Raw genomic sequence first — 10,166 nt, 5'->3', positions numbered from 1 at the left:
GAACTGCAGTTTTTCGCAACTACAGATTTCTTCGGAGCAAATATGGCTTTTTTTATAGCCGCAGCTGTCTTCACGAACGCTGTTTTTTTCATTTTAGTTTATTGACAATCTTTCATAGGGAGAATTGTTTGTTCAACAAAAAATGGGCGAAACAAAGGTTGAGAAGCGCGCACCAAAAGTTTACGACGATCCTCTAGCTGCTGCTATGAAATTTAATGAAGCGTGTCAGCAAGGAGAAAAGATTACTAGCTCGCAATACGCAGAACTTGTGAATAGCATATGCCGACTATGATAGCTTGTGGATGAAACGTTTAGCCTCGGCGTCGAAGAAGGGTTCCGTAAAACTGAGTGATGGAACAGAGGTTACTAGCAAAGAAATCATGGCGAAAATGGGCGATTTAGTCAAAGCAAAAAAGATGCTTTCCGCTCTTTATCGAAGCAATATTAAATCAAGGAAAAGAGGAAACAACGGCGAAGGGTTTAAGAAACCTTTTGTTGTAGATAGAAACATCAGAGAATTCGTTTCCAGCGGAAGGTTTGGTGACTATGACGTTGCCAAAATGTTTCCGTTGTTAGTCAAGAAAGGAGTAACGAATGTGGCTATTCTAACGCCTCTTTTTCTGCTCGTACATCAAGTTGAACAATCTCAATGTGGAAAAAGATAGGCAAAAGGTGCGTATGGACGACCTGCTTTCTAAGTTGTTTGGACGAACGGTGGCTGAGATCCTTCGGGAGAGAAAGAAACAAAACAAGGACGACAAGCTTGGTCCGAATGAATTCACCTACTGGATCATTCAGTCTATTGTGAAGCACCATAAAGTCGAAAAGGAAGTTTCTCTTAATCCCGATGAAGCAGCTCAGTTAGTGAAAGAAACAGAGATAGCACATGACCTGTTAGTCAAGTCCAAATCGTGAGCATCCTGTATAAAAGAATGGTCTCTTCTGTGTTTCTATATTGGTTTTTTTTTGAACTTGTGCTGCTGACTGCGATAACATTATATTTACAACTTTTGAAATCGCTCTTTCACTGGTCCAATGATATTGTCGTAGCAGTGACTGTTGCTACTTATCTTATTGCAGTCGGCGTCGATGTATTCGTAAGTGGGAACTTTAACCTGCGTCATAGCTTTTCGACTTTCGGGAGCGTACTACCTCTCATGTCCATAGGAAGCTGAAAAAAAAAAGAAAGTCCCTTTGGAACTCAAACCTAATAAAAAGTGAGAGTGAGCGTCCGTTTCGAGGAGTTCTAGTCAAATGGCGTTTGTCTCAAATAAGAGACTTTACAACGATCTAGTTGAACTTTCCTTCTCAGATTATCCGAAAGTTTCCGTCGATTGGTCTTCTGTGGAAGAAAACTGTTCTTTAGTGAAGATGAACCTGTGGTGCGAAAATCTATCGTGTCCTTATAATGGATTCATATTACCTGTCACAATGGAATTTGTCAACTATCCTCATAGTCATCCCTTTCTGAAGTTCGAAGTTGATGTGTTTCATCCCAACGTCTATCAAAACGGCAATGTTTGCTTGAACATTCTATCCGTAAAAGAATGGTCTCCTGGTATCACTTTACGAGTCATCTTCATCACATTGTTGCAACTCCTTGCTGCACCTAACGCTTCTGACTCTGCTAGGTCGGAAGCTGGTGAGGCCTACATGGCGGGAAATTGGGAACAACAAGTAGTTCAAGTTCTCATAAATAGCAATTGCAAACGAATTTAAAAAAATGAAGTATTTGATTTCATGTGGAGTGGAGACGATAGCAGTATGGGGATTTTATTTTGTGATACTTTGGTCTCTTCGACCTAACAGCATGTTAATCCACTATGGGATGAATTTGTACTCAAATGAAGTTTCCTATCCAAGACTTTCTGTCGTGAGTTTTACATTGGCTATATGCACGGTAGTTTTTTTCAACATTCTGCTAGTTTCAAGCTAAAATACAAGAAGAAATAAAAACGAAGAGAAAATGGAAAACAATGAAAGCAATCCCGTTGAGAAGAACGAAGAAGTGAAGGAGGAAATTGAAGAGACGATGGAGAAGGAGGAAGAAGAGGAAGAGAAGAAGAAGAAGGAGGAGGAGGAGGAGGAGGGCTTAACTGGGGGTAGTCCTCCCTCTGTAAAAGCTGAAGAATTTGGTTCCATGTTTCCTGCATTGGCCAACGACCCCGAAGTTATGAATTTTGCAACCAAGGTTCTGAAACAATGTAAATCCGACAATCTGCAGGAAAGCTTGCAAACTGTAAGCAAGATGTTAGCTGAGGATCCCAAGGTCATGCAAAGCATCGTTTCCAAGGTTCCGGAAATGATTGGCAGCCTTTCTGCTTTACTCGGGCAGCAGCAGCAACAACAGCAACAGCAATCTTTTCTTCTGCAGGAGCTGCGGGAGGGAAGAAAAGAAGAGTGAATATAAAGAAACCTCCTAAACGAATTTAAAAAAGAACAAGGAAAGAAGGAAAAATGTTTATCAACGGAGAACCGGATTACTGGGGCCCTGGTTTTTGGCTTTCCATTCATTTGATTTGTTTTTGGGCAAAAGATAAGCCTCTTCAAGAACGATTGCAATTGGCTGAGTTGTTAAAGTACATGCTGTCCAGTATTCCTTGTGCTCGTTGTCGTGAACACGCATTGAGGTTCGTTCGAGACAATGATCCTTCTTCTGTTGCAAGAAATCATGAACTGGGTTTATTTGCTTGGTCGTTTCTTTTTCACAATGCTGTGAATTCTCGTTTGGGAAAACCGCAACCAGAATTTGAAGACGTGAGACAGACTTTTGCAGACAGCTTTCCTNGTGATAAGTGTTGAGTTTTGAAATGTCGAACGAAATGGTAGGACTCGCTGCTGCGGAGGCTCTATCGCAGCCCATGATGCAGCTTACGTTGAACTCCTTTCACTTTTCTGGAAGTAGTCACGAGATGACCAGCTCCTTTTCACGATTGAAGAGGCTTTTGCAGGGCAATCGCAAGCTTCCTGTGGAATATCAGTTTCCTCAAGATGTACCGCTTCCAGAGGTCATTCCTGCTCAGAAACTGGTCGACTTGATTGTAAGCATAGAATTTCCTCTTGTAGTTTTACGCTTCCCCGATCCTGGAAGTTCCACTTATCGCCGAGCTATTGAAGAGCTCAGTTTTTTTTTGGAAGTTAGTTTAGAAGCATCGATAGAAGAGGTTCATTTGGGAAATCGAACTATAAAGGTTCTTTGCCAAAGTTCAGAGAAGCTAGTACAATCCTTGAGAAGTGTAGCTGTAGGAAGTGTTTCTATTATGAAGGTGGACCGAGAAAGAAAAAGGATAATCTGTGACCGACCATCTCTCTCTCTCTTTTCGGAACAGTTGAGACACCGAGTAAGCTCTAGTGACTTCAAAGAAGTAACTGCCTTTTTCGGTATTGAAGTAGGGCGGGCAGTTTTTTTTAATCAGCTTCGAGAAATTCTATCAGAGACGGGTGTTTTAGACTGCCATTTGAATTTGGTGGCTGATTACGTGTTCTGGACAGGCAGCCTTACCTTTCCTAACTATCATGGAATGAACAAACACTTTACGACAGGAATTCATCGAGCATCAGTGCATCACACCTTTCAGGAAATTTGCAAGGCAGCTAGCGCGGGCAAAAAAGAAAAGATATTTGACTTGGCCAGTTTTGTTATGCTAGGTGGCGTAAAAAATAGTGGGCCTTTTAGAAGGTAGGAGGTCTCGGAATGCGGGGGTAGCTTCTTTTCGTCGGAGGTTGGTCTTCATCTTCAACATAAGTTGGTCCTCGTTTTCTCGATGTATGAGGTCTTTTGGTTGGAGGCTGTCCCTCCATGATATCATCGTCTCCAGCTGCCGTTGGGCTTCGTTTTCTCGATATATGAGGTCTTTTGTTCGATGGCTGTTCCATCATTGTGTCCGCTTCTTGCGCGTCTTTGTCTTCATCAATACCTGCTTTTCTTTTCCTTCGGTTCCAACTGATGTCAGAGTTGAACTCTAATTTCCTTCGTTTGGAGGATGGTTTATAATTGTCGTTTTCGTGATAATAAGGTTCTGTTCCCGGGAGTGGTATGGTTTGTGTTATCATCATTTCGGGTCTTTGTTCTTGTGGATATTCGACTATATCGGGATGATCGGAAAAATATCTATAAGCCGACATTTTTAAAAGATGGAAAAATCTTCTATGTCGCCGAAAAACAAAACAAAGAAAGCCAGCTCATCAAATTCGAAGGGATTTACTAGTAGCAAAATCTCATCTATTGAAGGAATATCAAAAGTGAAGGATTATCAACCCAACTCAGTACCATCTTCTCAGAGTTTGCTAAAGTCACCGACATCTTCACAGGCATCTTCGAAGAAAACGGCTTCTCCAACTACACAGACGGCAGTTTCTACTACTGCTAAGAAACCAAAAGAAGGAAGTAGCAAAACTATGTGGATATGGATAGCAGTAGGTGGCGGAGTTCTTTTGCTTGTTATTGTAGGTGTAGTCGTATTCCTTTTACTTAGTAGCAAAAAGAAGAAGTCTTCAGCCAAATCGTCATCCTCATCGTCGTCATCATCATCTTCATCGTCTTCATCATCTTCATCGTCTTCCTCCTCTTCTTCAGGTGCGAATAAACTGTACAATTATACTCTGCCTTCTTCTGCAGTTCTTGGTCCTTGGCCTGATGAAAATGCGGATCCCAATTATGACAGCGCTTCATACAGTTTCGTTTGTTCTTCCGGCTACTTGGTTAGCATCGGAGTGTACGATGGAGACTGGATGTCTGGTCTGGGTTCCTTCACCTGTTCTTCAGGAGAGACACAATCCGCATTTGGTCAAAGTGGAGGAGACTCTTTCACCAACTCGTCCGGATTTTCCTATGCTCTTGTAGTAAAAGGAATCACTGAACCTAAACCTCACATTAGTTGTTTATCGTTTGGTAGGAACCACTGCAGTTCACACGATCCCAACTTGCTAAGTGAGACTTCTCAATACCTGTATTGCGGTTCAAGTAGTAGTCTGATCACGGGAGTTTCTGGAACCAAGTACGTCAACTCTAGTGGTGGAACAGGAGGAGCTGACTATTACTTTGCTAATTTGGAGATAACTTGTTCTTAAAAACATGGCTACGAACAAAGTCATCATTTTGGACATTGATGGAACGTTGGGGTGCTTGATTTCTCAACATCCGTCTCAAATAACTAAGAATATGGAAATGTCTAGGGTTCATCATATCCAATCTTCCTCTTTTTTCGTTACTAGGTCTTTTTGTGAGTGGTTTTTGGAGTTTTGTCGCTACTTTTTTGCTCGAGTGGTTGTGTTTTCTGCAGGCCATCGTGACTATGTTGAAAATGTAGTAACTTCGATATTCCCGTACTCTCCGGATGCTGTTTTTTCTTTCGAAGATTTGAACGCCAATCAGCTGAAGACTGTTGATGTTGTTCGAGATGAAATTCCTTTTGCGTTTAGCCACAATACTATAATTTTGGAAGACAATCCCAGTGCCTGGGCTCCATACAACAAAGAAAATATTATAAAGCTCCCCGAATGTCGTTTTGTAGGTGCAAGTTCCTTAGAACAAGAAGACTACACCTTTCCTAATTTAAGAAGATGGCTCATGGAAGAGATTTATCGGAGTGTTGATGTTCGTAGGGAAATAGCTGCAGTTAGTTCGTTAGAGAAAAAGGAAGACGAATGAAACTTTTTTCTAGTTTCAGTTTTCCATCAACTTATGGGGACACCCTGATGAGCCTAGCTACTGTTGACGGCAAAACTATTTTCTTTCGCGATTTCAATATTCGAGAGAACAAGTCAAAAATACTAGCTTCCCATTGGACCGAACAAGGATTGCTGGAAAAAAGCTATCATCTTCCTACAAGTGTAGAGAATATTGAGGATTGCAGATCTTTTCGCTTTCGCGGTCGAACGTTTCTTATAGGAAACAATACGAGACGAATGCATATAGTGGACATCGAGAATAAAAGTTCATGTTATCTTTTGAAATCTCCTTTTCCTCAGCGTTCTGTTGAAAAAAATTGGACTCCTCTTGTCACGGATAATCAGCAGCGACTTTTACTAGTCTATTCGTTTGATCCGCTTCTGGTTTTTCAGGTTACCGATTTGGAAAAGGGACGATGTGATCCTTATATTGGATTTGTCTCGAACTCTTCTTCTCACAAGGAGTGTAAACTTCGAGGGGGTACTCCGTTTCTTCCCTATCAAAATAACGAAAATGTTTTTGTCAGTGTAGCTCATAGACAAGAACGAGGGTATTGTGTTTCATACAGAGGCTACTGGGCCTTTCTCGATCTAAGGTCGGGCTCAGTTCAAAGCAGCGGTGCTCCAATTCAAATAGGGCAGTTTCTTATTGTCTATCCTACAAGTCTTTTCTTGGGCAGTGATGGAAAGTCGTGGCTAGGAGGACACATCGATGACGAGTTCTGCTTTTTGACTGACGACATATCAACCCCATCTGTCTAAAAAAAAGAAACAGACCAATGATAGGAGAAGAGATAGAAAAGATACTGAAGCAAATCAGTTTCTTTTTAGCGTTTTCTTTAACGTGGGCAACCGCTGACATATGGGTGTTATTTATTAAAGCTCTGTTTTTCTCTGATTTGAAGTTGAACGAAGACAGCCCTTTGGACACTTTTATTGTGGCTTCGTTGGTAACAGTTTTGCTGTTGTTTTTTGCGGCGGTTGCTTACAAAGGAGATATAACTAAACTGATTGTCCCTTAACCAAGAGACGAAAGAAGCGGTCCACTGAATTTTTCCACGTCCACGTACTTCTCGTCAGTGCCGCAATTTCTCTTCTTCTTGCTTCTAGTTCAACTGCCTCTTTTTCTTCGGCCTCCAGAGCTTTTGACAGCGTAGTTTCGTAGTCTTCCAGTTGGTCGCATGAAAAGGACTTAAAAAATACAGTCTCTTTCAAGGCAGCCGTGAGAACGCATACTGGAAGACATCCATGCTGTTGAGCTTTCACTGCTGAAATGCAGAAGCTTTCATAATACTGACAAGGATAAGTAAAAAGGGAACTTTTCAGGAATTCACAGCAAAGCTCCTCATTGCTCACTCTTCCATGAAAAAAACAATTGGGTGTGGAGTTTATTACATTCTGAATTTCATACTGCTTTGGGTCAATTGGATTAATCCCTCCGAAGATGTGAAGCTCCGCGTCTGGGTATTTTTTGACAACGCTGGGCCATATGGAAAGAAGAAATTTCAACCCTCTCTTAACGTCAGAACAATAGATACACCTTCTTTTTTTTCTTTCCAAGGGAGGGTTGAAATCTCTATACAAACTTCCGTTATAAACGACTTGGTTTATTTTAGGTAGTGCTTTTTCTCCACCATTGACCTCTATAAATTGTTTGAGCTGGGTTCCAGAGACGAAAATACCCAAATCGTAAGATGATAGTTGATGAAGCGGTGTGTCATAGCAGTCGTGAGCCCAAAAAACCCATTTAGAAGCATTAATATTGGATATTTTATTAGGAACCCGCCACGATATGGCAAAGTCAAAGTGGATATTTTCAAATTTGGGGATGCGAGAAAGCCGCTGGTAGAGAGGGTTCATCAATTCGGGAAATTCACGCATCGTGGCATTGAAAACCACCACTTGGAATCCTCGTTGAGCCAACTCATTAGCGTACTCCACAACTGCTTCTTCACTGCCTCCTATTTTTTTGGAATGCAAATCCCAAGACAAACTTGTAAGACACACGATGGCAATAGAAGGATAAGTGAACCGATGAGATTGAACGCTTTGAGTGGAGTTCCAAGGTTCCAATTGAGAAAGTAGTCGATATATAGGCTCCATATGTTTTTTACTAGTTTAAACACTATTCATAATAGTTGAGACTTACGAATGGGGAAGAAGTGGCTGGAGTGAGAGAAGAAGAAGGTGACACAGGATAAACTACTCCCGGGCTCGTGAGAACGACTCCAGAAGAGGTGTCTATGCTAGGAAGAGCTGTAGAAGAAGTACTAGTACTTTGCATATTTATAACAAAGATCAAGATAACAATAAGAACGATGACAAGGACGCCGAGGCCTACGAGGATATAAATTTCGCTCTTTTTCATTGTCTTTTTAGTAAAGCGTCGAGTCAGAAAAAGAAAGAACTTCTCCCAAAGAGTTGACAACGAGACCTTTTTCATCGAGAAAATAGTTCTCAATGGATTTGCACAAGTTGCGCTGAAGGTTTCCAACTTCGCTAGTTCGACAAGCAGTATCCACTNGACCTTCTCGACCTCCATTCGCATGGAAGAACATTTCTCGGGGGGATAGGCCTTCCAAAAAGGAATGAGAAATGAAGCCATATAGTTCAGGATTGGATAAGTCTTCTTCAAAGGAGTCCCATGGAGTGACTCGATTGGTTTCAGCATCCGGCAGGAAAACAGTACCGTTGATGAATTGCTGTCCTNAGAAATAGCTCNATTGAGAAAGATGGAAGAAAGTGCCTTTAGTTTCTGAGTCGACCATCNCTNAAAAGTCATTCTGCTTCTCAATTCGAGGAAAACGAAAAGACAGAGCTCCAATTCTTTCTTCTNAAGAATTGGCTTTCTTGAAGTTGTCACGCATTTCCTCTNGAATTTGTTGTTTGTTGGAAGAATCCATGAGCTCCAATAGATTGTGGTAGCTTGCACTTNGGATGTTGTGCTCCAAAAATTCAAGGACTGCCCTGGAAGTGTCTGAAATCNACCTAATGGTAGCGTCTTTTCCATTTTCTTGATGGTATTTGTATATGGCTTGTTTGACAGTGGACTTTGATATTTTGTCAAGACTATCAAAGGGTGGCGGTCGTTGTTCTTTAGGCATCTTGTACAACCCAGATAACGCGTCATACGATAGCGAAACGGACACTTTTCCTGTATGGTCGCTGATGATGTAGTTGGAAACGCTCNTTTTTTGCCTCNTTTCTTGCTGAACGTTCTTATTAGGAGAAAACATGACGGAAACTTCATCACCATCAAAGTCGGCATTATACAATGGAGTCNCTGACAGGTGCATTCGAATAACGAGTTCTTCGCCTNCTCTAACCTTGTGAACCATGAACCCTTGTTTGTACAGAGTAGGCTGTCGATTGAGAGTGACGCTATCGCCTTCCATCNAATGTCTTCTTGCATACCTTCCAATTTCCAAAGGACCGCCTGAAGCCTGCCCCTTTTGAAAAAGTTCTTTCCAATAGTCAAAATTAGATTCGGTTNTTTTCTGAGCTTCATGAAGAAACTTTGAACAGATAACCTTGGGAACTCGAACTTCATCCACGTCCAAAGTAGGATCAGGAGCAGCGACTGAACGACAACAATAATTGACTCTTTTTCCCATTNGGTTCTTCCTCNCCACTGCCTTTTTCCCTTGAATGCGCTGTTTGATTCCTNATGTACGCCTTCCGATTCCATTGAAACCATCAAATAATTGATAAATGGATTTGGTCNTTNAATCATAGTGTTGATGAAATTTATGACGGACGATGTCCGAATAGCATTTAGTGAGATCGTGGTCAGTGACTTCTCCGTTAAGCAGAATAGGAGGCCTTGACTGGGAGGGAATAACTNACAACTTATCGATGATAAAAGAAGCAGGGTTCGTATATTCCATTCGGAACACATCTNCCCAATAGCGTTCATCAACTGCTTCCAGAATTTTCTTAGCACTGCTCNGACTACGCTCGTACAGCTTTCCTTCATTAGAAACAAAATAAAGTCGACCATCCTTTNCTTCAAAGATCTTATTGGGTGGGCAGTCATTAGCGCATCGAGAATACTCCGACCAGCCTGCGATGGACTTGAGAGACACTTCATTTCCGCATTTTTCTNAATAGGAAATCTCCGCCGAAGAAAGAAAGGGAGTGCAGCAAGAGTGGCAAATAGATTTGAATATGTAGCTGAATTCTTTAAGAAAAAGTGGATGAAGAATAGGACAGCTTTCCAAGTCGATGTATCCATAGTGTCCTGGACAATCCTTAAAAGTTCGTAAGCAAGTAGAACAAGGAGTCTGAAAATCCACGGGACCTNAGCGAGAATCAGTAACAGTCCCGAAAACTTTAGAAAGGTCGACTTCGTGAATTTCACAAACTGCCATTTTTTGAATTTCTTCAGAAGTGAACAGTCTTNTGGTCNGGAAATTGAAAGCTTCGTCGTCATCTGTGACTGCCAAATGTTCATCGCCATCCACTTCCCATTCGTCCAAAATAGCTGCCTCTTCTTG

The 10,166-nt window shown here is 41.5% G+C and overlaps 7 protein-coding genes across 7 annotated transcripts; 4 read left to right on the top strand and 3 right to left on the bottom strand.

The window, feature by feature from the left end:
• Positions 1–76: 76 nt before the first annotated feature.
• On the top strand, positions 77–1,230 carry Gasu_61810 (uncharacterized protein). Its single transcript, XM_005702643.1, has 2 exons — positions 77–224; positions 277–1,230. The coding sequence occupies exons 1-2, from the start codon at positions 143–145 to the stop codon at positions 663–665; spliced, it is 471 nt and encodes a 156-aa protein (XP_005702700.1). The 5' UTR covers positions 77–142; the 3' UTR covers positions 666–1,230.
• A 6-nt stretch (positions 1,231–1,236) lies between these two features.
• Positions 1,237–1,743, top strand: Gasu_61800 (ubiquitin-conjugating enzyme 29). The gene has a single exon (XM_005702642.1). The coding sequence runs from the start codon at positions 1,255–1,257 to the stop codon at positions 1,717–1,719; it is 465 nt and encodes a 154-aa protein (XP_005702699.1). The 5' UTR covers positions 1,237–1,254; the 3' UTR covers positions 1,720–1,743.
• Positions 1,744–1,956: 213 nt separating this feature from the next.
• Gasu_61790 (FAD-linked sulfhydryl oxidase) lies at positions 1,957–3,721 on the top strand. Its single transcript, XM_005702641.1, has 3 exons — positions 1,957–2,400; positions 2,445–2,788; positions 2,830–3,721. Exons 1-3 carry the CDS (start codon positions 1,967–1,969, stop codon positions 3,681–3,683), a joined length of 1,632 nt encoding a protein of 543 aa, XP_005702698.1. The 5' UTR covers positions 1,957–1,966; the 3' UTR covers positions 3,684–3,721.
• Positions 3,722–4,185: 464 nt separating this feature from the next.
• Positions 4,186–4,836, bottom strand: Gasu_61780 (uncharacterized protein). Its single transcript, XM_005702640.1, has 2 exons — positions 4,755–4,836; positions 4,186–4,587 (listed from the first exon to the last, which is right to left on the bottom strand). Exons 1-2 carry the CDS (start codon positions 4,781–4,783, stop codon positions 4,278–4,280), a joined length of 339 nt encoding a protein of 112 aa, XP_005702697.1. The 5' UTR covers positions 4,784–4,836; the 3' UTR covers positions 4,186–4,277.
• Positions 4,837–5,066: 230 nt separating this feature from the next.
• Gasu_61770 (uncharacterized protein) lies at positions 5,067–6,566 on the top strand. Its single transcript, XM_005702639.1, has 2 exons — positions 5,067–5,625; positions 5,670–6,566. Exons 1-2 carry the CDS (start codon positions 5,075–5,077, stop codon positions 6,430–6,432), a joined length of 1,314 nt encoding a protein of 437 aa, XP_005702696.1. The 5' UTR covers positions 5,067–5,074; the 3' UTR covers positions 6,433–6,566.
• Positions 6,567–6,587: 21 nt separating this feature from the next.
• Positions 6,588–8,016, bottom strand: Gasu_61760 (glycosyl transferase, group 1). The gene is made up of 2 exons (XM_005702638.1): positions 7,820–8,016; positions 6,588–7,767 (listed from the first exon to the last, which is right to left on the bottom strand). Exons 1-2 carry the CDS (start codon positions 7,952–7,954, stop codon positions 6,673–6,675), a joined length of 1,230 nt encoding a protein of 409 aa, XP_005702695.1. The 5' UTR covers positions 7,955–8,016; the 3' UTR covers positions 6,588–6,672.
• A 2-nt stretch (positions 8,017–8,018) lies between these two features.
• Gasu_61750 (uncharacterized protein) lies at positions 8,019–10,165 on the bottom strand (the record flags this gene model as incomplete). The annotated part of the gene is made up of 1 exon (XM_005702637.1): positions 8,019–10,165. A coding segment is annotated over one exon (2,120 nt), but the record flags the coding sequence as incomplete, so codon positions are not given.
• Position 10,166: the final 1 nt, after the last annotated feature.

The sequence above is a fragment of the Galdieria sulphuraria genome, assembly GCF_000341285.1.
Source record: "Galdieria sulphuraria unplaced genomic scaffold scaf_102, whole genome shotgun sequence".
NCBI classification, from domain to species: Eukaryota; Rhodophyta; class Bangiophyceae; order Galdieriales; family Galdieriaceae; genus Galdieria; species Galdieria sulphuraria.
Note: the sequence above shows the minus strand (reverse complement) of the source record. Positions and strands in the feature narration are given on the sequence as shown.

What these genes read in the sequence shown, in the direction of transcription:
- Gasu_61810 (XM_005702643.1), top strand. Translation starts at nt 143, where the DNA reads ATGGGCGAAACAAAGGTTGAGAAGCGCGCACCAAAAGTTTACGACGAT. An exon ending in TATGAAATTTAATGAAGCGT is followed by an intron (nt 225 to 276) that starts GTCAGCAAGGAG and finishes ACTTGTGAATAG; the next exon opens with CATATGCCGACTATGATAGC.
- Gasu_61770 (XM_005702639.1), top strand. Translation starts at nt 5,075, where the DNA reads ATGGCTACGAACAAAGTCATCATTTTGGACATTGATGGAACGTTGGGG. An exon ending in GAAATAGCTGCAGTTAGTTC is followed by an intron (nt 5,626 to 5,669) that starts GTTAGAGAAAAA and finishes TTCTAGTTTCAG; the next exon opens with TTTTCCATCAACTTATGGGG.
- Gasu_61800 (XM_005702642.1), top strand. Translation starts at nt 1,255, where the DNA reads ATGGCGTTTGTCTCAAATAAGAGACTTTACAACGATCTAGTTGAACTT.
- Gasu_61780 (XM_005702640.1), bottom strand. Translation starts at nt 4,783, where the DNA reads ATGCGGATTGTGTCTCTCCTGAAGAACAG. An exon ending in GTGTCTCTCCTGAAGAACAG is followed by an intron (nt 4,588 to 4,754) that starts GTGAAGGAACCC and finishes ATAATTGTACAG; the next exon opens with TTTATTCGCACCTGAAGAAG.
- Gasu_61760 (XM_005702638.1), bottom strand. Translation starts at nt 7,954, where the DNA reads ATGCAAAGTACTAGTACTTCTTCTACAGCTCTTCCTAGCATAGACACC. An exon ending in CAGCCACTTCTTCCCCATTC is followed by an intron (nt 7,768 to 7,819) that starts GTAAGTCTCAAC and finishes AAACATATGGAG; the next exon opens with CCTATATATCGACTACTTTC.